The sequence below is a fragment of the Plecotus auritus genome (assembly GCF_963455305.1).
Source record: "Plecotus auritus genome assembly, chromosome: 6".
In the NCBI taxonomy this organism is placed as follows: Eukaryota; Metazoa; Chordata; class Mammalia; order Chiroptera; family Vespertilionidae; genus Plecotus; species Plecotus auritus.
In genome coordinates, this window is record NC_137773.1 from 66,037,637 (window position 1) to 66,061,401 (window position 23,765).

General features: G+C 38.0%; 1 protein-coding gene across 4 annotated transcripts in view; it reads left to right on the forward strand.

The window, feature by feature from the left end:
- The window catches only part of FSTL5 (follistatin like 5), a 618,951-nt gene that overhangs the window by 40,396 nt on the left and 554,790 nt on the right, over positions 1-23,765 (forward strand). For all 4 annotated transcript variants that reach the window (XM_080673147.1, XM_080673149.1, XM_080673148.1 and 1 more), the window contains exon 2: positions 9,758-9,899. In XM_080673147.1, coding sequence (XP_080529273.1) covers positions 9,774-9,899 — 126 coding nt within the window. In that variant the 5' untranslated portion in view covers positions 9,758-9,773. The remainder of the gene's footprint in view (positions 1-9,757; positions 9,900-23,765) is intronic.

A 23,765-nucleotide genomic window follows, 5' to 3' on the forward strand; every position in this document is an offset into this window, starting at 1 on the left:
CAAGCCTCTGGCTGGGGCTTGGGGCCTGGGCAGGGAACCCCCAGCTCCCTCTGATTGTCCGAGCACCTGGCTCCACCCCTGCCCAGGCCCCAAGCCTCTGGCCGGGGCTTGGGGCCTGGGCAGGGGACCCCCATCTCCCTCCAATCATCAGCTCCACCCCTGTCAAGGCCTAAAGCCTCAGGGCCCAGGCAGGGGACCCCCAGCTCCCTCCGATCTCTGGCTCCACCCCTGCCCAGGCCCTTCCTAGGTTGCTTAGGACCCACGGGGGGCCTACCTCTGAGTGACCTGGGTGCTGTGAAAGTTCCCAGGACCCGGGCTGCTGGGTGCCTTTGTATGCAAATTAACCTCCATCTTTGTTGTGTTAATTTGCATACTCACTCTGATGGCTGTGGGTGTAGCGGAGGTACAGTCAATTTACATGTTTGTGTATTATTAGGTATGATATCTTTATCTTTCAAGTTTTAGATATAAATGTGTATATATATATATATATACATATATATATATATATATATATATATTTATATACTAGAGTCCCGGTGCAAGAAATTCGTGCACAGGGTGTGTGTGTCCCTCAGCCCAGCCTGCACCGTCTCCAATCTGGGAACCCTTGAGGGCAATCAGACATCCCTCTCACAATCCAGGATGGTTTGCTCCCAACCACTTGCCTGCCTGCCTGCCTGATTGCCTTTAACCACTTCTGCCTGCCAGCCTGATCACCCCCTAACCACTACCCTACCAGCCTGATTGACGCCTAACTGATTCCCTGCTGGCCAAATTGCCCCTAACTGCCCTCCTCTGCCAGCCTGGTTGCACTCAACTGCCCTCCCCTGCAGGCCTGATTGCCCCAAACTGCCCTCCCCTGCTGGCCTGGTCACCCCTAACTTCCCTCCCTTGCCAGCCTGGTTGCCCCCAACTGCCCTCCCCTGCCTGCTCAATTGCCCCTAACTTCCCTCCCCTGCAGGCCTGGTCCCCCCTAACTGCTCTCCCCTGCAGGCCTGGTCCCCCCCAAGTGCCCTCCCCTGCCGGCCTGGTTGCCCATAACTGCCATCCCCTGCCAGCCTGGTCACCCCCAATTGCCCTCCCCTGCCTGCCTAGTACCCCTAATTGCTCTCCCCTGCTGGCCTGGTTCCCCCCACTGGCCTCCCCTGCAGGCCTGGTCCCCCCCATCTGCCCTCCCATGCAGGCCTTGTCACTCCCACTTCCCTCCCCTGCCTGCCTAGTCACCCCTAATTGTTCTCCCCTTCTGGCCTGTCCCCCTCAACTGCACTCCCCTGCAGGCCTGGTCACTCCTAACTGCCCTCCCCTGCCAGTCTGGTCGCCCCTAATTTCTCTCCCCTGCAGGCATGGGTCCTCCCGAAATGTCCTCCCCTGCCAGCCCGCTCACCCCTAACTGCCCTCCCCTGCATGCCTGATCGCCCACAACTGCCATCCCCTGCTGGCCATCTTGTGGTGGTCATCTTGTGTCCACATGGGGGCGGCCATCTTGTGTGTTGGAGTGATATTACCTCTTTATTTTATATAGGATATAATATATATAAAATGTATATAATACTATATTTTATATAAATATATAAAACTTCTGTGTAACTGCAGTTATATAAGCACAACTGTAACTAGCTATATGTATAACTTTAATAATAAATATATACAACTATCTTCCCAGTGGTGTTCATTGTGATGAAAAAACATATAGACAATTTTTTCCCCAAAATGGCACTTAAACAATATGATTCTTTAAAGATGTTGACACTGATGTCCTTTCAGTAGACTTTTGGAAACTCTAGTGCAGTGGTTGGCAAACCGCGGCTCGCGAGCCACATGTGGCTCTTTGGCCCCTTGAGTGTGGCTCTTCCACAAAATACCACAGCCTGGGCAAGTCTATTTTGAAGAAGTGGCATTAGAAGAAGTTTAAGTTTAAAAAATTTGGCTCTCAAAATAAATTTCAATTGTTGTACTGTTGATATTTGGCTCTGTTGACTAATGAGTTTGCCGACCACTGCTCTAGTGAGTAGTAAGTACAAAGTTGTTGGGGCTTAAAGAGATGTAGCTTCTAAGTGATCCCTTAGACACTAAAGCATTTGTACATGTGAATAGATTAAAGAAACACATTTTTCAGTATTTAAAAAAATACTGAACTTGGAATCAGGACAGCTGCATCCTAGCCCCTCTCCTATTTTCATTACAGGTGCACCTTTTATTCTCACTGGTTTTCATTTTCCTCAGCTAAAAGAAGAAGGGGTTACACTAGGTCTCTAATATGTTTTTCAGTTATGTTGTTTGTGTTCTATATTGTACTTAAATATTTTATTTAAAAATGTTTTTAGTCTGAAGAATTAATATAGCTGCAGCATCAATAGTTGTGCAAAGCAGGGATGGTTTTAGAAAACAAATATTTCCCACCTAAAATGCTTTCCATAATGTGGAATTTTCATTTGTTAAAAGCAGAGTATATAAATCTTTAAAAAAATTAAATAGAATTCAACATAAATACTTTCTCCCAACACTGCAATTCCTCTAAAATGGCATGAATATATTTCATCTACATTGAGCTTCTCTCTCAGCTTCAGATTAAGCTGGCTTTTGAAAGGTATGATTGATTAAAACCTGGACAGTTTTGTTCAACCAAATTAAGGATTCAGATGTCATTGAATTAAAGTTCATTCTTCTTTGAAAGAGTGAAATCAATTTAATGATCACAATTCTCATTATTTAACACATTTAATTCTATTCTTATCCCAGATGCTGAGAAAAAAGTTGTACTGCATGTTATAATCTTTCAACATAGAGCATTACATTTACAAGTTTTAGACACCTTCACAACATGAACCAATCCTATATAATAAAAGGCTAATATGCAAATCGACCGAATGGTGGAACGACCTGTTGCTATGACGCTCACTGACCACCAGGGAGCAGATGCTCAACGCAGGAGCCAGGCTCATGGCTGGCGAGTGCAGTGGTGGTGGCGGGAGCCTCTCCCTCCTCTGCAGCAGCACAGGACCCCTGGGGGGGATGTTTGACAGCCGGCTTAGGTAGCAGGCTGTTGGACATCCCCCAAGGGGTCCCAGACTGTGAGAAGGTGCAGGCCACGCTGAGGACCCCCCACCCCCCTCAGTACACGAATGTCATGCACCAGGTCTCTAGTAATCATATAATTAAGAACTGAAGAAACTTCCATGTTTGCTAGTGGCTCCATAGAGATTTGAAAGACCCTTCTCCAGGTAGCCTGGAAATAGAAGTCACATAGCTATTGCTCCCTCATATAACTGCATTTGTTTATCCTCTATCTTCACTTACCTTGATCTAAAGTGAATATAAGTGAAAGATTCTCTTTTCCAGTAGGATTCAGTCTGAAAAATTAGCTAATTTTCTCTATGGCTACTTCTTTACAAGCTGTCTCTTTATTTCTGCATCATTATATGTGTCTTTTTTGTTTAAATTTTTTATTACACTTTATTTTCAATATTGTTTTGTAGTTTAAGATCTATAGCATAGTGGTTAAACAATCATGCTTTTCAAAATGGTCCCCTGATATTTCAAATACCCATACATAATTATTACAATTCTAGAGGCCCGATGCACGAAATATGTACAAGGACTCGGCCCTCGTAGCTGCAGTGCTTGCCTCGGTCCTCACAGCCCTGGCTTCGTCTGGAAGGTCATCCAAAAGTACGTCTGGAAGGTCGTTCAGCTGTCCAATCTAATTAGCATATTACACTTTTATTATTATAGGTTATTGACTATATTTCCTGTGCTGCACATTATGTGTGTTTTAAAAGTAGAATTTTGGAATCAGCCTTGGGTTCAGATACCAGTTGTGACACTAACCAGCTTTCTAAACTTGGACACTTTATCTTGATATGTTTCTCTTTATATATTGGTTCAGTGTAAGTAATAATACCTATAAGAAACTATTTTGATATAACTAAATACCATAAGGTACCATCCCCATATGTCTAGTGGGATATATGTGACCTTCTTTCATTTGCTGTTCTCCCTTGTGGTTATACAACATGCAGGCAATGACTCTTAGCTGTTGTTTTGTATTGTTCTTTAATTAGAATGAATATCTGAAGTTGGTACATTAATAGAGAGAACCCACTACCCATAGTAAAACTGGATTCTTTGGGGTATAGTTTTTCTAAGAGAAATATTACTTTAGAACTCATCCACAGAGTTCAAAGAGTGGGTATGAAGTTAAGAGTGGGTCAAAGATGGAAACAGCTGCTGTAATTGACTTGCCTGATCAATGTAAGAGATGTCTCTGTGGTCCTTTCAATTTCAGTTGCTCTAAGAAGTGACAAGGTTGTCTTGTCGTTGACAAAGGAGGCTTTTCCAGAGCAACTACCCACTGAAAGCCCAATTTTGATCCAGGTGTAAAAGAAAATCTTTTTGTGATAACCACAACTTAATTTCTAACTTGATTTCACTGTCAGTTTTAATGGTTATTTTTAATTACATAAAGAATATTAAGAATCTTAATGTATGCCTACCATTTCAAATTAATTATCATCATTAATTTATTCATTCATTTATTTATCAAAAATATTTATTGAACTCATGCTGTCTGCTAGGTACTTCTCTAATTGACACAAGTGACTAACAAAGTCTTGTTTTATGGAGTTAACATTCTGGATGGATGCAGAGAATAGCAAACAAACTGGTAAAAATATAGCAGGTCAGATGATGACAAGAGCAGTGGCTTCCAGTCATCCCGTCTCAATGAAAATTTCTATCATTCTGTTTTTCAGATTGACCATTTCACTGTTTTTATTTTTGCTACTTCCTAGCAGCATGTACTCTTCTATTTCAACTAAAGCTTCCCAACGGCTTAGTCTTTGGACCTCTTCTCTTCTCTTGAAAGCTTGTGGTAGTTTTTTGGGTAGTGTGAAAGTCAGTGAGGATACTCCAGATGAAACCCTCAGGATACTTGGCTTCTCTGCAAGATGTAATAATGTTGATGATGTGAGGGATTTACTTCATCTTGACATTCTTTCTAATCAATGGCACAAATCCACAGCATCTTTCCCCATCTCAAATGCTACATTTTGTTCCTAAGGCAATACTTTCACTATCTTAGTTTGTTTTCTCATGTGATTAAAAGTAAGATTCTAGAAAATGTGTAAACAAATACAAATCTCTCAAATTTGAATCTACTAAATAATGTAACTACTTTATTCTAAATCCTACTGCCATAAGCAGCACACTGTATGATAAAAGTTGGATTCAGGGAAATATATTAATTTTTCAGAAAAACCTCTGTCCATCCCCTTTACCATCTATAAGTCTAAATTTGTTAAATCTAATGTTAGGCAGATACTTTTTTAGGTACATGTGCATTGTTTTTTCTGAAAGTTAATAATGAGGTCTTTTTTGATGTTTCCATATAAATGTTGAGGTTACAAGGAAAAGTCATAGGATCATTATTGCACCATCTGTCCTAGCTGGTTTGTTTCAGTCAAGTGCTTTCTGTGTTCTTACTGAGCTGTCAACAATCTGCCAATTAATTATGAAAACCTAACAGGTTGTCAGAGGTTACTATACTGAGAAAGTGAGCTCACCAGCCAGTATATCATGGGACTGATTACTGCTGATTTACAAACAATTTCCAGAACACCTTCTGTGGATGAGTAAACTTTTAAAGACATAATAATGACATCTTTGGATCATTTAGCTGAAGAAAATTCAGAAGATGACAATGAGTTTCTGAGCATTTATTAAGAAGTGCTATCTTTTTGTTTAGATTGTTATTTTACAACTATATAATTGGATTCAATTATTTTTCTTGGTAATATTTCTATTGAGACACTATTACAAGGTAGCTGTTCGCATAAGATAAACGCGGAAACTAGTCTTGGTCCTTTGTCTTGTCTAACACTGCACTGCTGAGCTCAAATGCCTATCTGCAATAGAAATCAGAGTTCCCTTTAAAAAAAGTTATTTGACTTTTAATATTAGTTCTCTTTCACTTTAGCTTTGATACCAAGTAAATTACTCCAGTTGTTTGAAAGCTTTTGCTGAAATAAATTATTTATATTATATCTTTATTTTTGTACTTTTTATTATTAAGAAATTTTAGACTTGAAATTCATAACACTATCGATGAAGAAATTAATCATTGTTAACAATCTAAGAGAAGTTACTTAAAATAGTACAAGTAGGTTGCATGTGCTGCATGAACACACTGAGTTATTTTTATAAACTCTTTGTAAAATTTCTTAAAGCAGATATTCCTAGCCTATTGCCTTTGGCAGAGAAAATATTTCAGTAGTTAGTTGAAGTTTAATCACCCAAGGCTTATGAGATTTTTGGCCGTTTGTTAAAATTAATTGTTAATTTGCTGTATATTTCATAGTGGATGAAATAATTGTAGCCATATATGTATATACAAATACAGGGTGTCCCCAAATTATATACATAAGTGTGTGTGTGTGTGTGTGTGTGTGTGTGTGTGTGTGTGTAGGAAAAGATAGAGAGGGAGAGGGAGAGGGAGAGAAGGAAGGAAAAAGAGAAAAGAGGAAAAGAAACCTTTATATGAGCAATATGAGCACTTTTAAGAAATGTATGACATCATCTTTACCCAGAGTCATGAAGGAACAGAGTTGTTGTCATGCCTCTTTCCCACCTCTCCTGGTTGACCACAAAAGGAGCATAATATTCAGATACATGAGAAAATATACATTTATCAAGCTGGTTCCATTTGCTTTATTCATGGACTCTACCTTGGATTTAAGATATTCCATTCATTGGTTTTAAAAGCTCATATTTACATCTGAGCAAATGATTATACTATACATAAAAATGACAGCAAAGGGATGGATTACAAATCAAACTATTTTTCTCAGGTTGGTTTTGTAGCAGTAGTGAAAATAGGGATTCCATTCAGCGTTATCAGAATGCAAGAAAACAGGATTCTTCTTTTACCCTTGAATGCAGGATGACATTCATTTATGCATTTATTTATTGAATGTCTAGTAAGGGTTAGGTGATTTGCTAGACCCACATGACATAATGCTGAAAAAATCACCCATATCCCTGCATTTATGAAGTTTGAAGAAGAAAACAGATATATGTATACTCTAGTGAAGCAGACAAACATTCAAGCAATCATATTAATATTGTATAATTATAAACAGAAAACTGACCTATGATTGTGAGTGACTAGGAACTCTAACTCAGGCTTGGTATTATGGATAAGATCTTTTAAGGATATGTTTGATATGTGAAAGGCATTTGGATAATAATTGGGAAAGAAAAGATTGAATTTCATGTGGAGGAACTAGCATACAAAAGCCAATAGTAGGAATTGAAAAAATAAGTTCGAAGAACTGAATGAAGGTTAGTGTGTCTGAAAAGCAGTTATTTAGAGAAAAAGAAAGACATGCTGAGAAGTTGCAGGCTATGTCAGTAATTTTGCTTTTACATTAAAGGTAAATTAGTATATTCTAAAGTTACTGACAAGGCAATAATGTCATTGTTGGAATTTTTGTACTCACTGGGGCTGTTGTGTGGAGAATGGCTTGAAGATTCATGTACATAAATGTGGAAGGACAGTAGGAATGTGATTGGGGCAGATTAGGAAGAAGTGCTGATAGCATGAGGCTGGGTTGTGACTGTTGACTTGTTGAGAAACTGATGCTTGAGAGATATATTCTGAAGGTAGAAATAACAGAACTTACTGGTGTGTTTAGTATGAAGGTAAGGGAACCAAAGATATCCAAGATGTCCTCTTTGTTTCTGCTTGAGTAAATGGATGAATGAAATTCTGGGAAAGCATGACTTCACATGTGGGTATGTATGTTATGAGGAGAAGCTTTTGAAACATAAAGATGGAGCTGTTAAGTAGGCTAACTATACCAATCTGGAGATTGGGTGGGTGGGAAGCAGTACATGTATTTGAAACAATAGACCAGTGCTCGGCAAACTGCGGCTTGCGAGCCACATGTGGCTCGTGAGCCGCAGTTTGCCGCTCTGTTGACTAATGAGTTTGCCAACCACTGCAATAGACTATGTTGAAAAAGCCTAGGCTGATTGAATGGAGTAGGATAAATGGCTAGCAATGAGATTTAATAAACTATAATATTTAATAACAAAGTAAATGAGTAGGATTAACTCACAAAAAGAACTGAAGAATTGTCATAAAATCTATAGAAATAGAAGAGAGGGGTGTCATAGACATCAAGTAAAATGACCGTTTCTTGAAAAATGAACTATTACTTTGATAGTGACATAGAAACATGATTGAAGCAGACGATGGTCAGACAAAGGTCAGAGTGAAATGCACAACTCTTTACTGACAGGGTTAGTCAATTGGTTAAGTTGCTCAAGAAGTCAAATGTACAGCTTGGCTGAGGAGGAGAAAGAGCTCCTCTATTGCCTCAATACATACAAAGATGTGTTGGTGAAAGTGGTGAAGTGAAATATAATTGAACTGTTTGTAAAAGGGCTTAGTGTTTATCTATATTAATCTTACTAATAAAAGGGTAATATGCAAATTGGTCATGACGTCATCACAGTAACAACTGAACAGCAGGCTGCATTGGGCGACGAGGCCAGCAGGGGGGTTAGTGAGGGATGACCAAACGACTGACAGCAGGCTATGCGGGGTGACCAGGCCCGCAGTGGGGTTATCGAGGGATGATCAAAGGACTGAACAGCAGGCTGCGTGGGGTGACCAGGCCAGCAGGGTGGGCAGTGGGGGACACCAGGTTGGCAGAGGGGGGCAGTGAGGGGTGACCAGGCCAGCAGGGCGGGCAGTTTGGGTGACCAGGCCAGCAGAGGGGGACAGTTAGGGGCGATTAGGCTGGCAGGCAGAGGTGGTTAGGGGTGATCAGGCTGGCAGTGGGGGCAGTTAGGAGCCAGCTGTCCCAGATTGTGAGAGGGATGTCCAACTGATGGTTTCAGCCCGATCCCAAGGACATCAGACATTTCCCAAGGGGTCCCAGATTGAAAAGGGTGCAGGCTGGGCTGAGGGGGCCCTCTCTCCCTGTGCACGAATTTCATGCACTGGGCCTCTAGTATAATAATAAATGCCATTTTACAATTTTCTGGTATATCTGAAAACATAGAACATTGAAAAGAGTCATAGGAATTTTTGTTGAAAGCACTTAAAAAACAATTTTCTAGATATCTTTGTAGTTTGTACTTTTTAATTTATTTTGTTTTACTTAAAGAGATGCCCTTTTTAATACTATTGGAAAAATGTATTCATAACTTAATATAACCCATTTGCATAATTTCTGTAGTACCTCAGTTTATTAAGTACTACTCTAGTAGACTCTCTTCTTAATCTCTTGCCAGTCTTTATCAGTGAATTATAATAACTATAGTTTTATTAAGCATTATTCACCAAACATACTCAAAGAAGAATTCAAGATTTATAAATATGTTCATAATTATATTCTGTATGGATGCTTAAAAATTTATGAATGGTTCACTGTTTTCTTTTTCTTTTTAAAAATTTTCAGCATGCTTTTATTAATTTTCTCCTCAATGCATTTTTATTGTCCCCTATATTCTACTTAATGAATGTCGTATAAGGGCTATATGAATGAAAAAAGAAAACAGTATTTGTTATGGTAAGATGATATTAATTTATCTTTGGAGATGCTTATCTATTATGGATTTAGTTGGTAATTGCTGATAATTTTTTATTTGCTCTGTGGATATTTCTTTGCACTATTAGTACCTTTTAATACATTTTTTTTCAATATATAATGGATTTTCTGACTACTTGCAATGTTAATTTTCGCAGGTGAAAAGCAAAAAGAATGTTTAAGTACTGGTCAGCTGTTTTGTTTCTTGGATTCATTTTTTTGGAGTCAGAAGGAAGGCCAAGCAAAGAAGTAGGATATGGCCTTAAATCTTATCAACCTCTAATAAGACTGCGACACAAGGTACAGTCACCATTCTGAATTTTCTCATAAGTCCTAGTAATTAGGAGCTAAACTGTTAGTTGTTTGGTTTCTTATTCATTCAAGAGCACTTATTTAAGAATATGGTTTCAGAATGTAATTTTCATATTATGAAAAATACACATTTTAAAACATAAAATGGTAGTAATTTTATGAATTTAGAATTTTGAAAATTTTGACAAAGTATAGAGATGGCTCATTTAAAAATATATTATTAAAGTTAAAAAGTAGTAATAGTTTTATAAAAATAATTAAATGTGTTGAGATTTAATCATATTATTTCCACATTAATTTTAAGTTTAAAACTTTAAAAACTAAAGCAAAAGTGTTATGTTCTTAAATTTGTTATAAAGGTAAACTAAGAAAGGATTTTTATACTATGGGGAAATGCATAGGTTGGTAAAGGATTCCTTTTTGTAGAAATAATGAAACATTTTAATTTTATAAAAATAATTTTTGGCTATAAATACTTCTTTATGTTAAATATATTCAAGTATAAAATAAATAGACATTTAGGTATAATATGAATTATATAGATTACTCACAATAAATTAAGCTAGTGATTTTATTTTAATAACAGATCATGATTGTATAAATAACAAACTTAAGTAAATATTAAATCAAATAAAAGTTTATAATACATTTTGGTTTTCCTAGAAAGTAGAAAGAAGACAAAAATCATACTAATTATGAGAGAAAAAATAGATTTTTAAATGTCTTATACTATTTGTCTTAATAAAAACTTTCAAAATAAACATATAAGCCAGAGAAAGATAAGTATCACATGATCTCACTCATATGTGGAATCTAATGCACCAAATAAGCTGATGATCAAAAATAGACCCAGAGACATAGAAGGGAAGGCAGGGGAGGGTGGGTGGGAAGACATCAACCAATGAACTTGTATGCATATATGCATAACCTGTGGACACAGACAAAGGGTGGTGAGGGTGGGTGGGGTGAACGGGAGCATGCTGAAAGAGTTTAATGGGGGAAAAAGGAGGACCTATGTAATACTTTCAACAATAAAGATTAAGAAAATAAAAAAATAAAAAATAAATATATATTAATTTTTTCTTACATTCAACACACATCTTTGGTACTTACATTATATATATATTTGCTAAGTTCTTTCATAATATAATAATCTATATATATATATAAAAACCTAAGTGACCATTACGACCCGTTGACTGAATGGACCCGTTGATGAATAACCTGTCGACTGGTCGCTATGACGTGCACTGACCACCAGGGAGCAGACACTCAATGCAGGAGCTGCCACCTGGTTGTCAGTTCGCTCTCACAGCCAACCTCCCATGACCAGCCAATCTCCTGCAGTCCCTTCCCCCAGCTGGCTGATCCTGATCGGCCCCAATAGTCCCCCATCAGGATTGGGCAAGACAGCCCTATCGGCCCCAATCAGCACCCAGCACCTGATCGCCAGCCATGCCAAGGAACCCTAGCCATGCACGAATTTGTGCCACAGGACTCTAGTATCTTAATAAAATGACTGAGCTTTACTGGGATTTTTATGTGGCAGAAACTAAGCTAAGGTCTGAATTATTTTATCTTTAAAACAATCTTATGAAGATGTACCTATTTTCATCTTATAAATGAGAAATCAAAATTCATAGAAATGTTAAGGAATTTTCTGAACACATAAATTTATTTAATATATTAATTAGCTAGGCATAACATTCAGGATAGGTTTGATAGCCAGAAAAGTAAAAAATAAAATAAAAAAATTGTAAAAGTATACTTCAATGCCAAATATCATTGTAGAAATTTAGTCATATGTAAAAAAATTAATATGTTCTTAAAGTTTCTAGTCTGGGTCAATACAAGGGAAGATTGGCCTTGTTCCACTATCTTTAAATTATCATTCATGTCCTCTAATAATCAGTTTTATCCTAGCCCAATAATTAGAAATAATAACACCTTTGTGAATATTGTCAAAAAACGTTATTAATACAACATATTGGCTCATACTCCAACATACCCAGTGAATATTTATTCTGTATTGTGTGTCTGCCCTAGGTAATGCATGTTGAGGTCAAAACTATGACTTTCTAATCCTGTTATTCCTGTGCCATGAACACAGTAGATACTGTTAAATTGAATCTCTGAGAATCTTTATTTAGAAATAATACTTGATTGCTGGTATTTAAAACAGAGAGACAGAGAACGTCATGGTGGTACTTAACTTTGAAACAACTTGGGAGAGAAGTGAAATTAAGCTACAAAAGGCATTTTGTGAGTGAGTGAGTTTGTGTGACCATGTGGAAGTGAGTATTTGACAGGAGCAGAGAGGCACCCTGAGTTGTGCAAGCCCCTGCAAGAACCACCAGATAGTTTCTACTCATACCCAACCCCCAGCTGAGCACTGGGAACTACCTTTCCTTCTTCCCCAAGACCTTGAATATTAACCTCATCATAGCCTTTAGATTGTGTCTATATCAGTCACTATTTAGATCCTAGAAATACCTGGTCATCCTTTTTTCCACTGACTCTCATTGCAGTTAGGCATATGTGCCACTTGATTGCTGATGCTTTCCCAAACCATAATTGAAAATGGAATAGCCATAACCATTTCCTATCTCCAACTTTTTAAATTTATTTTCATTCATAGAACTCTTTACCCTTCCTTAAGATATATATTTCACTTATTTATTGTTTTTTTTTTAATGTTTCCTTCCATTAGGATGTAAGCTACTATTCATCTTGCTGTACACCTGCACCTAGAACAGTGTTTGGCAGGTGGTAAAAACTCAACAAATAGATAGAAAATGAATGACTCCACCTGCTGACTAGAATAAGACTGAAATTAAGATGATACATGTATTTGTATTATGTAGAGAATTATACATAATTATGTAGTTCATTATAATTATTTCATTAATTACAATTAGTAAGTTAATTAGGTATATTTTTATTTTTTATCATTTTATCAGAGTAAAAATCAACAAAACAATGCTTAAAAACTTTATATATATATTTTTTGCTTTATAGTTTCTCTTTATTTATTTTTATTAATTTCTTTATTGATTAAGGTATCACATATTTGTCCTCATCCTCCCATTCCCATCCCAAAACCCTTCCCACGCATGCCCCCACCACCCTGTTGTCCGTGACCACTGATTAGGCTTATATGCATGCATGCAAGTCCTTTGGTTGATCTCTCACGCTTACCCCCACCCTCCCCTACCTTCTCTCTGAGGTTTGACAGTCTGATCGATGCTTCCCTGTCTCTTGGTCTGTTTTTGTTCATCACTTTATTTTGTTCATTATTTCCCCTAGATGAGTGAGATCATGTGATAAGAACCGAAAATGGGACAAGCAATAGTGGTTATGCTGGGAGGCAAATGAATCAGTCTGTAGTGAGTTTCTTTCTGGGCCAACAGTTCTTTTGAGTCCCAATTTTAATGTCAAACAGTTCCTTATGTGTACATGTCAGCAATGATATTTCAGTTCTGGATGGTGGACAAATGGTGGTAATGCAGGTCCGACCCTCTCTGATTTGGTCCTGGGCAACCTGCAGCGACACACAGCTGCTGACTGCTAGTATATATTTTAATATTATTACATAATTTCCTATTTATTTTTTCACCTACATAGTTTTATTTAAATTGCAAAAAATATAAATTCTACATGTTTGTAATACTGAGGTAATGCTTAAGAGATTTTCTACTTGGATTATGTCTCACTAATATTAAGTATTAGTTATTGACTAGAATACTAAAACATGGATAATCAATAAAATCTATCTCCAGTTCTGATTAGCCATTTTCCATATTTTCCCCAGAGGACTTTTAGTACATTGAATCTAATAAAATAATATGTGTAGACCTCATATTTGCCAAATATTTGTGTGTCACTGTGTAATGAATCCCTTCTTGGGACCCAAAAGTGAAATGTGAGACTTCTGAGATTACATAGACATATTGTAGATATAAATATAAATATATGTGCACATTTATACATTTTACAAATATACGTACACATAAATATGATTGAAAATATATTTGTGTTTCAAGATAGACACAAGAAACATAAATTCATCATTCTGATTATGGAAATCTTAATTATAGTCCACAGTATGTGTCTGAGAGAGCTAATCATGTATTTCATACAATGTGTTTCTCCAACAAGCATTTATGGAATATCAAATACAGGGATTCATTAGCACTCTAGAATTGTAAAATACAGTTACTAAATTCAAACCCTCAAAATGGTTATGTTATTTATTACTAGAGGCCCGATGCACAAAAATTCGGCAAGAGTAGGCCTTCCTTCCTTCAGCTGCCAGCACTTGCTTCCCTCCGGCACCTGGGACCCAGGCTGCGGGCACTGGCTTCCCTCCAGCACCCGAGACCCAGGCTGCCAGCATTAGTTTTCCTCCGGCACCTGGGACCCAGGCTGGCTTCCCTCGGGCCCCAGCTTCATCAGGAAGGACGTCCGGAATGATGTCCAGAAGACATCTGGTCTAATTAGCACATTACCCTTTTATTATTATAGCTTATTTTAAAGTAAACAGTGCATACTTATATTGTTTTAGGTACTTTCATGTTAAAAGTAATTGTTGAAACTTAATCTTTTAATAGTCCTGGGATGCAGGGAACGTTATTTCTATTTATCCAAATGATATCATTAAATCTTGGAGAAGTAAAGTAACTTTCCCAAGGACAAGAGAGAGAACAGACAAAATCACTGAGATGGGCAAAAGGAACCAGAAAAAAATAAAGAGGATAATGAAGGTAAAACAACATTACACTGACCTTGAGAAAAAACATCTAATGCTCTTTCAGATTGTTCCTCCTACTCCTCCATAAGCACAACCACAGTATTCCCATGTGCATTTCTTCGCCAGACTGACATGAATGTCTTCTCCTAAATGTTGCTGTAGCTCTGGTTTAGGGCCATCTTCTCAATGAAGACTCACTGGGATGCATAGTGACCACCCTAACTGCTGGTCTCATTGTCATGTGCAAGAGTAATGAACTTCCTGAAGTCTCCCAAATTTTGAACCATCAGCAGTATTGGTGTTTGCAGAGAGGTCTTTACAGAACTTAATATTCTCAGGCACTTACTATATATTAAGTTCTCTGTTAGGTTCATTCTATACAGTTGATCATTTAATTTTGAGTATTCCTATGTGGTAAGTAGTTTTATTACTATTTTATAGATGAGGAAATTGGGGTTCACAAATGTTTAGTAATCATTTAATTTCACACACTGAGCAAGTTAGGAAGCAGGATTCAGGATTTAATACATATGTTGCCCAATGTGTACTTTTGGTAATAATTTGACCTATAGGTCATATATTTCCTATTCTCACCTCATTCTGATCACATAGTAATAAGAATTTCATTTATTGGTCGCTTTGTGGTTGGATGAGACTTTGTGTCTAGTTCTGGCCATTGAGTAGTGAGCACTGCCATGCAATGCATCTGGGCTGAACATTATCATTGTAAAATCTCCCTGAACTCTCTTTTGCCTCCAACATGCCAAACAGATCTGATCAAGGTAGTAGCAGCTTAAATATCCAAAGTCTAAACAACTATGATGAATCAAACATGCAGTTAATTAGTGATTCTCTTGTAATGTGAAAGGAAGCAGGGGATGGGAGGGAACTTTTGTTTTAAACCACTGAGATTTGGGTGTTGTTTGTTATCTCAACATAACCATAGTCTATTCTCATCAATAAAGACAGAACTAGAATTTAAATCCACATCACCTAACCACAAATCCTGGGCTCCTTTTGCTGTACCATCTTGACTTTCTGTTTTACTTCCACTCTTGTGATGTTCTTACTGTTGTATTCTCTACTAGAGAACTATGGGCCGTGAGGATGCAGTGGGCAATGGGGCAGGTCTCGGCCCATCCTCCACACCCCTGCCCGGCTCCTCCCGCCACAGCCCCGGCCCCCTGTCTGCCAGCAGGCCCGCTCTTGCCACCGCCCTCCCACACACTGATGGCTCTGGGCACCCACTGACAGCGTGGAGTGATTGGAGCCAGCAGTGGGTGTCAGCAGGCCTGGTGCCATCAGCGGGTGTGAGTGGTGGCTCCTGCCCCGATCGCCCTGCAGAAGCAGGGGGAGGTGGAGAAGCCCTCAGGGGCGATCGGGGCCGGCAGCCGCCACTTGCACCCACTGATGGCGCTGAGTGATCAGGACCAGTGCTGGGTGCCAACAGTGGGTGCAGTGGCTCCAGCACCAGCCACGGTTGTGAACAGGGCTGGCGCTGGCAGCAGGTGCGAGTGCCTGGTGGGACCGCAGCATGGGAGAAAAGAATTTTCAGTAACCACCAGAGGCTCGCCCGATGACAGCAACCGGCACCCCACCTTGGTCTGGCGCCCCTGCTCACCTACTTCACCACGCTGCCGCGGCCAATGCCTACCATGTTCCGTGTGCGCCCTCTGGTGGTCAGTGCACATCATAGCGACCAAATGTTCAGTTGGTTGGTTGGTCTGCTGTTTGGTCTATTTGCATATTAGGGTTTTATTTATATACCAGAGGCTCAAAGCGCACAAAATCGCTAGTAGCTCACGCCCCACCCCGCTCACCAATAGAGCTGCTGCTCGTTTGGTTGTGACAGCATTATAGCGTCATGGCCACAGGCCTTTTATTAATATAGACTAGAGGCCTGGTGCATGAAATTTGTGCACAGGTAGGGTCCCTAGGCCTGGCAGACAATCAGGGCCTTCTTTTCCTGGCTGCTGGCTGCTGGTCAGGGCCTTCCTTCCCAGGCTGCTGGCCAGGGCCTTCCTTTGTTCTGTGCCGCCCCCTGGTGGTCAGTGCATGTCATAATGAGAAAGCAAACTCCCGGTCTCCCAGTTGAACTCCCGAGGGGATACTTTGCATATTAGCTTTATACACACACACAACACACACACACACACACACACCCACACACACAAATATATATATATATAATTTTTTTTTTTCTATTTTTTCCTGGGTCATAATTTCCCATCCCAATTTAACTTCCTATTGTATTTATAACCCTGTAATATGGGTGTATTAATATTTTAGCTTATTACCATATACCTTCATTGACTGATTATAAATCCTGTCAGGGTTGGTACCATATGTTACATCCCTTTTCTTACCTACTGTACTGATCACACTGCCGCATTGCTTGTGGAAGACCATAATCAAAGTCAGGCTTGAGGGAAAAGTCTTAGGACAGAAGGAGTGCTCTTTGAGAATACCTACTGGGACCACTTAAAGAACTTAAAATGCTGACATTTTTATGTGACTGGAGAATGCTATGTCTAGCTTTACAATGCAGATCTACTCCTGCAAACAAAAATTACCTTACGATTCCTTTACTACCTAAATCGAATTGCTTACCTGTGAGAGTAGTTACAAATGGGCCAAAGAGTTTGCATGGTTTAATAAGTCCAGAGAGTGTCACTATGCACAGTAATACAGTGCAATTCAAATAAACCACTTGTGGGAGGTGATTTTTACTCTTAGTATTTAAAAAAAAAGATAGATGTGGATTCATGAAGAGTGGCAAGAGACAACTCTAGGGAAGGAGATACACATTAAACAACTCATCAAAGCCATGACTGCTTAGAGGCTGGGAGCCTTCAGGCAAACCCAGGAGCATTATTTCCTGACTGAGGAAAATTTGTGCCATTTCATCTGAAATATCTGACTGCTTGAAGGATGCTCAAGGGAAGGCCCTTTAAAATAGTCATATGTTTTTTCAGAGGTCAGGAAGCAATTCAGACCATTATTTGAGAGCAAAATTGGTGGTGAAGACAGGAGTAAAGGGGATCATGGGAAAAATCAATTAATTAAATGTTAAGGAATGTACTAATTACTTAGTTGATATATTTATTCTGCATATATCATAGTAGCTGAATATTATTAATAAATCTCAAATGTTTTTCTAAGAGTAAATTATTTTTGAAAAAAATATTTTTGAAATGATATTTTTGAGAAATGAAATAACAGTATTAATGTATCCCATCCAGTCCTCATTTTGAGATTGTGCAAGAACTATTGAAGAATAATTTAAAAATTGGAATCTGAGGTTAATAACATCACAGAGCACATAATAGTTCCAAATTCTTTATAACTAGGAAGAATGAATCTAAGAAATTTCCTGAGTTTTAACAAAAATACTATAATATTCCTTCAAGAGTCCCAGGCAAAAATCAAAACCCAAAAATGGCTGTTAAACTCTTTTTATTAGAAATGCCCTGCATTTACATTACCCATGGTGTAGATGCTTTCTTAATGTTATAATTCTCAACCTAAATGCCTAAGAGGGATGCTCTATATTGTAAATGATGATTCTCTTGACAAGGGGTTATTTTTAGCTTATCTGCTTCTATTTCATCTTCCAAAAACTAGTAGGATAGAGAAATCTGTGAGTAACCTTTGTTTCAGTGTGAATGGTTTGAAATAGTTTCCTATTTGTAAGCTAGTATGGTAGCCTGCCATACATAGTTTCATGAACAGTGACAGAAGACACAAGATTCCTGGGTCAGAGATAAAGGATGGTTTATTGCTCATAGCAGTAGCCAGGGTTTAAGCTGTTTTCTTGAGCCCAAAGTAAAGAGCACCAGGTAATAACAGCACACACCATGGAGTATGTTGCATGAGAGTTCTATGAGTTGAAGGATGCCAGTTCTTTTGTATGGGCCATAAGCATGCCTATTCGTTGCACAAGAAGAAACCATTTTCTTTATCATACTGGATAGCAAGTAGTCTTGCCTTTGCTTTGAATGAAGACACAGTCTCTGTTTTCTAAGGTTGTAAATGCACTTGCCCTAGCTCCAGAGGGAGACATTATTATTTTTTTTTAAATATATTTTATTGATACTTTACAGAGAGGAAGGGAGAGGGATAGAGAGCTAGAAACATCGATGAGAGAGAAACATCGATCAGCTGCCTCCTGCACACCTCCCACTGGGGATGTGCCCGCAACCAAGGTACATGCCCTTGACCGGAATCGAACCCAGGACCCTTGAGTCTGCAGGCCGACGCTCTATCCACTGAGCCAAACCTGTTTCGGCGGGAGACGTTATTTTTATGTTCCAATGCTGTTTACTATACAAACATTTTTGAACAGATATTCCAGTCAGTGACTCTGCTCATGAGATGTGGAAACACGAGGGACCCATGGAAGACTGTCTCACAAACACATTGAGAGTACCACCGTTGTTAACAGTTAACTGGGGGCGGAATTGCCCTTAAATTTGCCAAAAGCCAAAAGTAAATGCTGTGTGGGTTTCAAAGTTGATTTGAAAACTTAGAAAAGTTTTCATGGTGATAGGTCCCCCCTACCTCTTTCCTGGTTAACTTTGTCCATTCAAGAACTTTAAGAGAAAAAAAAAAAGTTTTCTTGACCCTTGAACAAGCTACTTTGCATGTTTATTCCTTCAAAACAGGGTATATTTTCTAATGGGTAAAATTAGCATGCTGAGGACTGAATCGGGATATGTCTGACTTCTAAAATTGTTAAGATAAGGATCTACTACAGAAAATCACTTGATCCCTTTGAGAGTGGATCTCATTGTGGTACTGTTACTGCAGATGTGTAAGGTGGTATGCAAAAGTGATGCTCCTGTACACCTTTTTGACCCTACTTTAAAACACTTTCATTAAAGCTTTAAAAGTAGCTGTAATTTGGAAAATATAGAGCTGCTTTTTGGTGAAGATTTGAAGTTTTGAAATGTGAAAAATATGATGCATTAGCATTCTCTTTACATTTATTTTTTTAAAATATGACAAAGTAGCCAAAGTAAAAATTTATTTAGTACATTAAAGTCAGGTTTGTCAAATTCTGGAAAACTCTAGCTATTTCCTACGTGTGGGCAAATGTGATGTTCCCACCACCAGAGTATGGATTTTTAAATGACCTGAGTCACAGAGCTTCCTCATACCCAACTCAATAATAAAAAACAAAAATTATCTTGATAGTTGACAAAATATTTGGCTTTATTTGTTTCCTGGAGAGTCACTGATGCTTTTACTAATGCAGAAGCAGCAGAATATCAAGACCTAGAAACAATTTTTTTTACTGTTCATTTTCTTTTGATTGACTTCCAAAGAAAGCCTTCTTGTGTTTAAGTATAGTTATATTTTCTCACCATGTCTCTGGGAAGGGTAGTGCTGGATCATATCAGTTTGCTAAAGAAAAACAAACTATTAATTCACCCAAATCTATATTAATTAAGTGTGTTAAGCTAAGTCCTAATCAAAATATAAAAGTGTGGTTGTTTTGAACAGGTGAATTGAGTAAAAATACATTTATCTAATCATTAATATTAATGCATTGGCAAGCTAGCATTTGCATTCACTACTCCAATGTGTAAATTAATTATAAGTTGCCCTGTATATCTTTTATTATTAAAATTCTATTGTGAATTCAATTAGCAAAGCTATGTATTATAAATGAAAGAAATATTCTAATTTATGAGCTTGACATTTAGCATGGTTAAGAGATAAAAACTTTATAGTATACTAGAGGCCTGATGCACAAAGATTCGTGCTAGAATGGGCCTTCCTTCCCCTGGCTGCCGGCACCACCTTCATTCCTGCTGGAGCTGCCTTTTTGCTCCGGCCTGGAGCCGCCTTTCCGCCTTCGCATGCTGCCCAGAGGCCCGGAGCGGCTGGGACAGTGCAGAAGCCTGCGATGACGTTAGTGTCCCACCCTGTCCCCGGCTGCTCGGTGCCTGTGTATGCAAATTAACCTTCCATCTTTGTTGGGTTAATTTGCATACTCACTCCTGTTTGGCTGGTGGATGTTGCAAAGGTATGGTCAATTTGCATCTTACTCTTTTATTAGTGTAGATAAACTACAACTGAAAGAATTGGTATTGTTTCTAACTAATATAACTTACTGCTGATTGCTGGCATCAGTTCCCCTGTATGTAAACTGAGAGTTTGTTTTTAGAGCCACACAACAATAGAAAATACTCAGTAAGATTATATATATATATATATATATATATATATCAGATTAGAAAACTGAGAACCTAGGAAACAAAATAAAACAAAACAAAAACAAGGCAAAGTTCTTTGGTAAAGGTCACACTACTAGGTGCTGCTCAGCTAAGATTTGATTTCCTGTCTTCCAGAACAGTTCTCTTTTCCTTTAACACACTGCCTCCTAAATTAAGGCTTTTCTTTAAGTTCAGTTTTTATCTACAAAAAGGTATGTTCAGTCATTATTTCATCAAATATTTATTAAGTACCTACTACACACAAGGTACTGAGCAAAATAATTCAAATTGAGTTCTTAAATGCATGTATTGATTTGTCTGTGATTATTAGTGAAGCAAACATCTCAAATGAATTGATTGAAAACACTATGCAAGACCTTATTTAAATGTGCAACCAGCGGACAATGCTTCAGGGAGAGCCAGTGCAAAGTTTGCTTTATAGGCCCTAGGCGACAGGAAAATAAATGGGGTTGACTACATATATTTGCTGGACTAGGCACTAGAAAAACATGTTTAGTTACAACGTTGAACTAGCTGCCAGGTTGTCTGAAGGTAATTGCAAGTTTATCAGCTGTGTGGGCTGTCAATCACTACACTATCAATGAATGGAAACATCCAACAGAAATGCTTTATTAAATACTAGTAGCCCATCACGCGATATGGCATGCAGTAGGCCACCCGCTGTTTCTGTGGGAGCCGGCAGGAACCGCAGCGCGCCGCAGGGAGCCGCACTGCTTTCATGGGAGCCCTGTGGCTTCCGCGGGAACCAGGAGAGAGCCGCCGATTCCAGGGGAGGCTGGCCCCCGTCTCTGTCTCCGTCTCCACTGCGGGCCTCACCTGTGTGTGCAACCTCCTCCTGTCTGGTCGTGACCTGTTACAGAGTCCCGGCCTAATTTGCCTATTTCCTCTTTATTTAGATAGATTATATAGATAGATGCTGTTAGAAGTTTGCTTACATATGCTGTCAGAAATGCTGGCAATGTTTTTTTTTTTTTTTTCTCTTGAGGTAGGGATCTCTTTTCTCTTTCTGGATGTTTTAATAGACTATTTTTATAGAGTATATGGTTTTCCTCATATACATCTTATGCATATTTTATCAGATTTATATTTATGGATTTTATTTTGGGGGGTGTTATGAAAATGGCATTGTGTTTACAATTTCAGATTCAACTTGCTCATTGCTGTTATAAAGGACTTTTTATTAATTTCTGTATATTAACCTGTGTGCACATTTCTATGTGGACATACATTTACAGCTCTCTTGCAAACTTGCTGCAAATCACATATTAGTTCTAGGAGTTATGTCAAATCTCTCAAATTTTTGCATAGTTAATTGTCATCTGCAAGCAAAGACAGTTTTCTTTCTTTCTTTCCAATTTGCATACGTTTTATTTTATTTTCTTGCATTATCAGACATAATTCTGATATGGTGTTGAACAGGAGTGGTCAGAGAGATACCTTTGCCTTGTTTCTGATATTTGCACTAAGGCTTCTAGTTCTTTACCCTTAAGTGTAATGTTAGCTGTAGGTTTTTTTTGTTTTGTTTGTTTTAGATGTTCTTTAATTAAGGTGAGGAAGTTCTTTATTCTCAGTTTGGAGAGAGTTTTTATCATGAATCGGTATTGAATTTTGCCAAGTGCATTTTCTGCATCTATTGATATGATCATGTGATTTTTCTTCTTTAGCCTGGAGATGTGATGGATTACATTCACTAAAGTTTTTAATGTTGGATCAGTTTGCATAGGTGTTATAAATCCCACTTGTTCATGGTGCATAATTCTTTTTAAGCATTTTTAAATTTCATTTGCTAATATTTTATTGAGGATTTTTGCATCTATATTCACATGAAATATTGGTATTTTGTTTCCTTGTTATTTCTTTGGTTTTGATAGTAAGGTAATGATGGCCTCATAGGATGAGTTAGGAAGTATATTTTCTGCTTCTATCTTCTAGAATAGATTGTAGAGAAATGGTATAATTTCTTCCTCAAATGTTTGGTAGAATTTACCAGTGAACCCATCTGGGTGGGCATGGCACTTTTTGTTTTAATTATTGATAACATTTCATTAACACATATAGATCTATTCAGATTGTCTTATTTCTTTACATGTATTGACAGATTGTGTATTTCAAGGAATTAGTATATATCATCTAAATTATTGAATGTGTAGGCATAGAGTTGTGTATAGTATTTATCGTTTTTGATGTCTATGAGATCTTTCAATCATTTAAAATTTTTCTTTATTTTGATAAGTGTTTTAATGACCTCAGTTATTCAAATGTTTTTAAAGATTTACAGTAGTTAAATTAAAGTCAGTCATTGGAAAAGCCAAATAATATAAAATGTCAAAAGAATATAGTTCTATTTAGTAGTCCAATTTACATAGTTTCTCAGCATATTTTATCAGTTAAATTTCTATAAATCTTTCATAAAGACCTGAAAAGGCAAGTGTTCTGACAATACTACAAATAAACAATGCTAAAACAAATAAACAAAAAAATGTAACAACATACATTTTTAAAATACGTATTTTGAAATATTATAAACATTTTTTCTTAATTATGGGAAGGTTTAGGAAATTTTTGAGGGGAATTATGTATTATTTTATTTTTCTGTATTGTGTGTTCAACACCCAAGTCACATCTCTTTCCATCACCATTTATCCTCTCTATACCCTACTCCACCTCTCCTCACCCTGCTCTCCCCAGCAATAACCATAATGTTGTCCATGTCCATGATCGTTTTTCTCTCTTTTTTTCTTTTTGCTCAATCCCTTCACCCCCATCAACACCCAGCCTTCCAATGCCCACCCCTGAGAGCTGTCAGCCTGCTCTCTCTGAATTTGTGCCTATTTTGCTTGTTAGTTCATATTGTTATTGTGT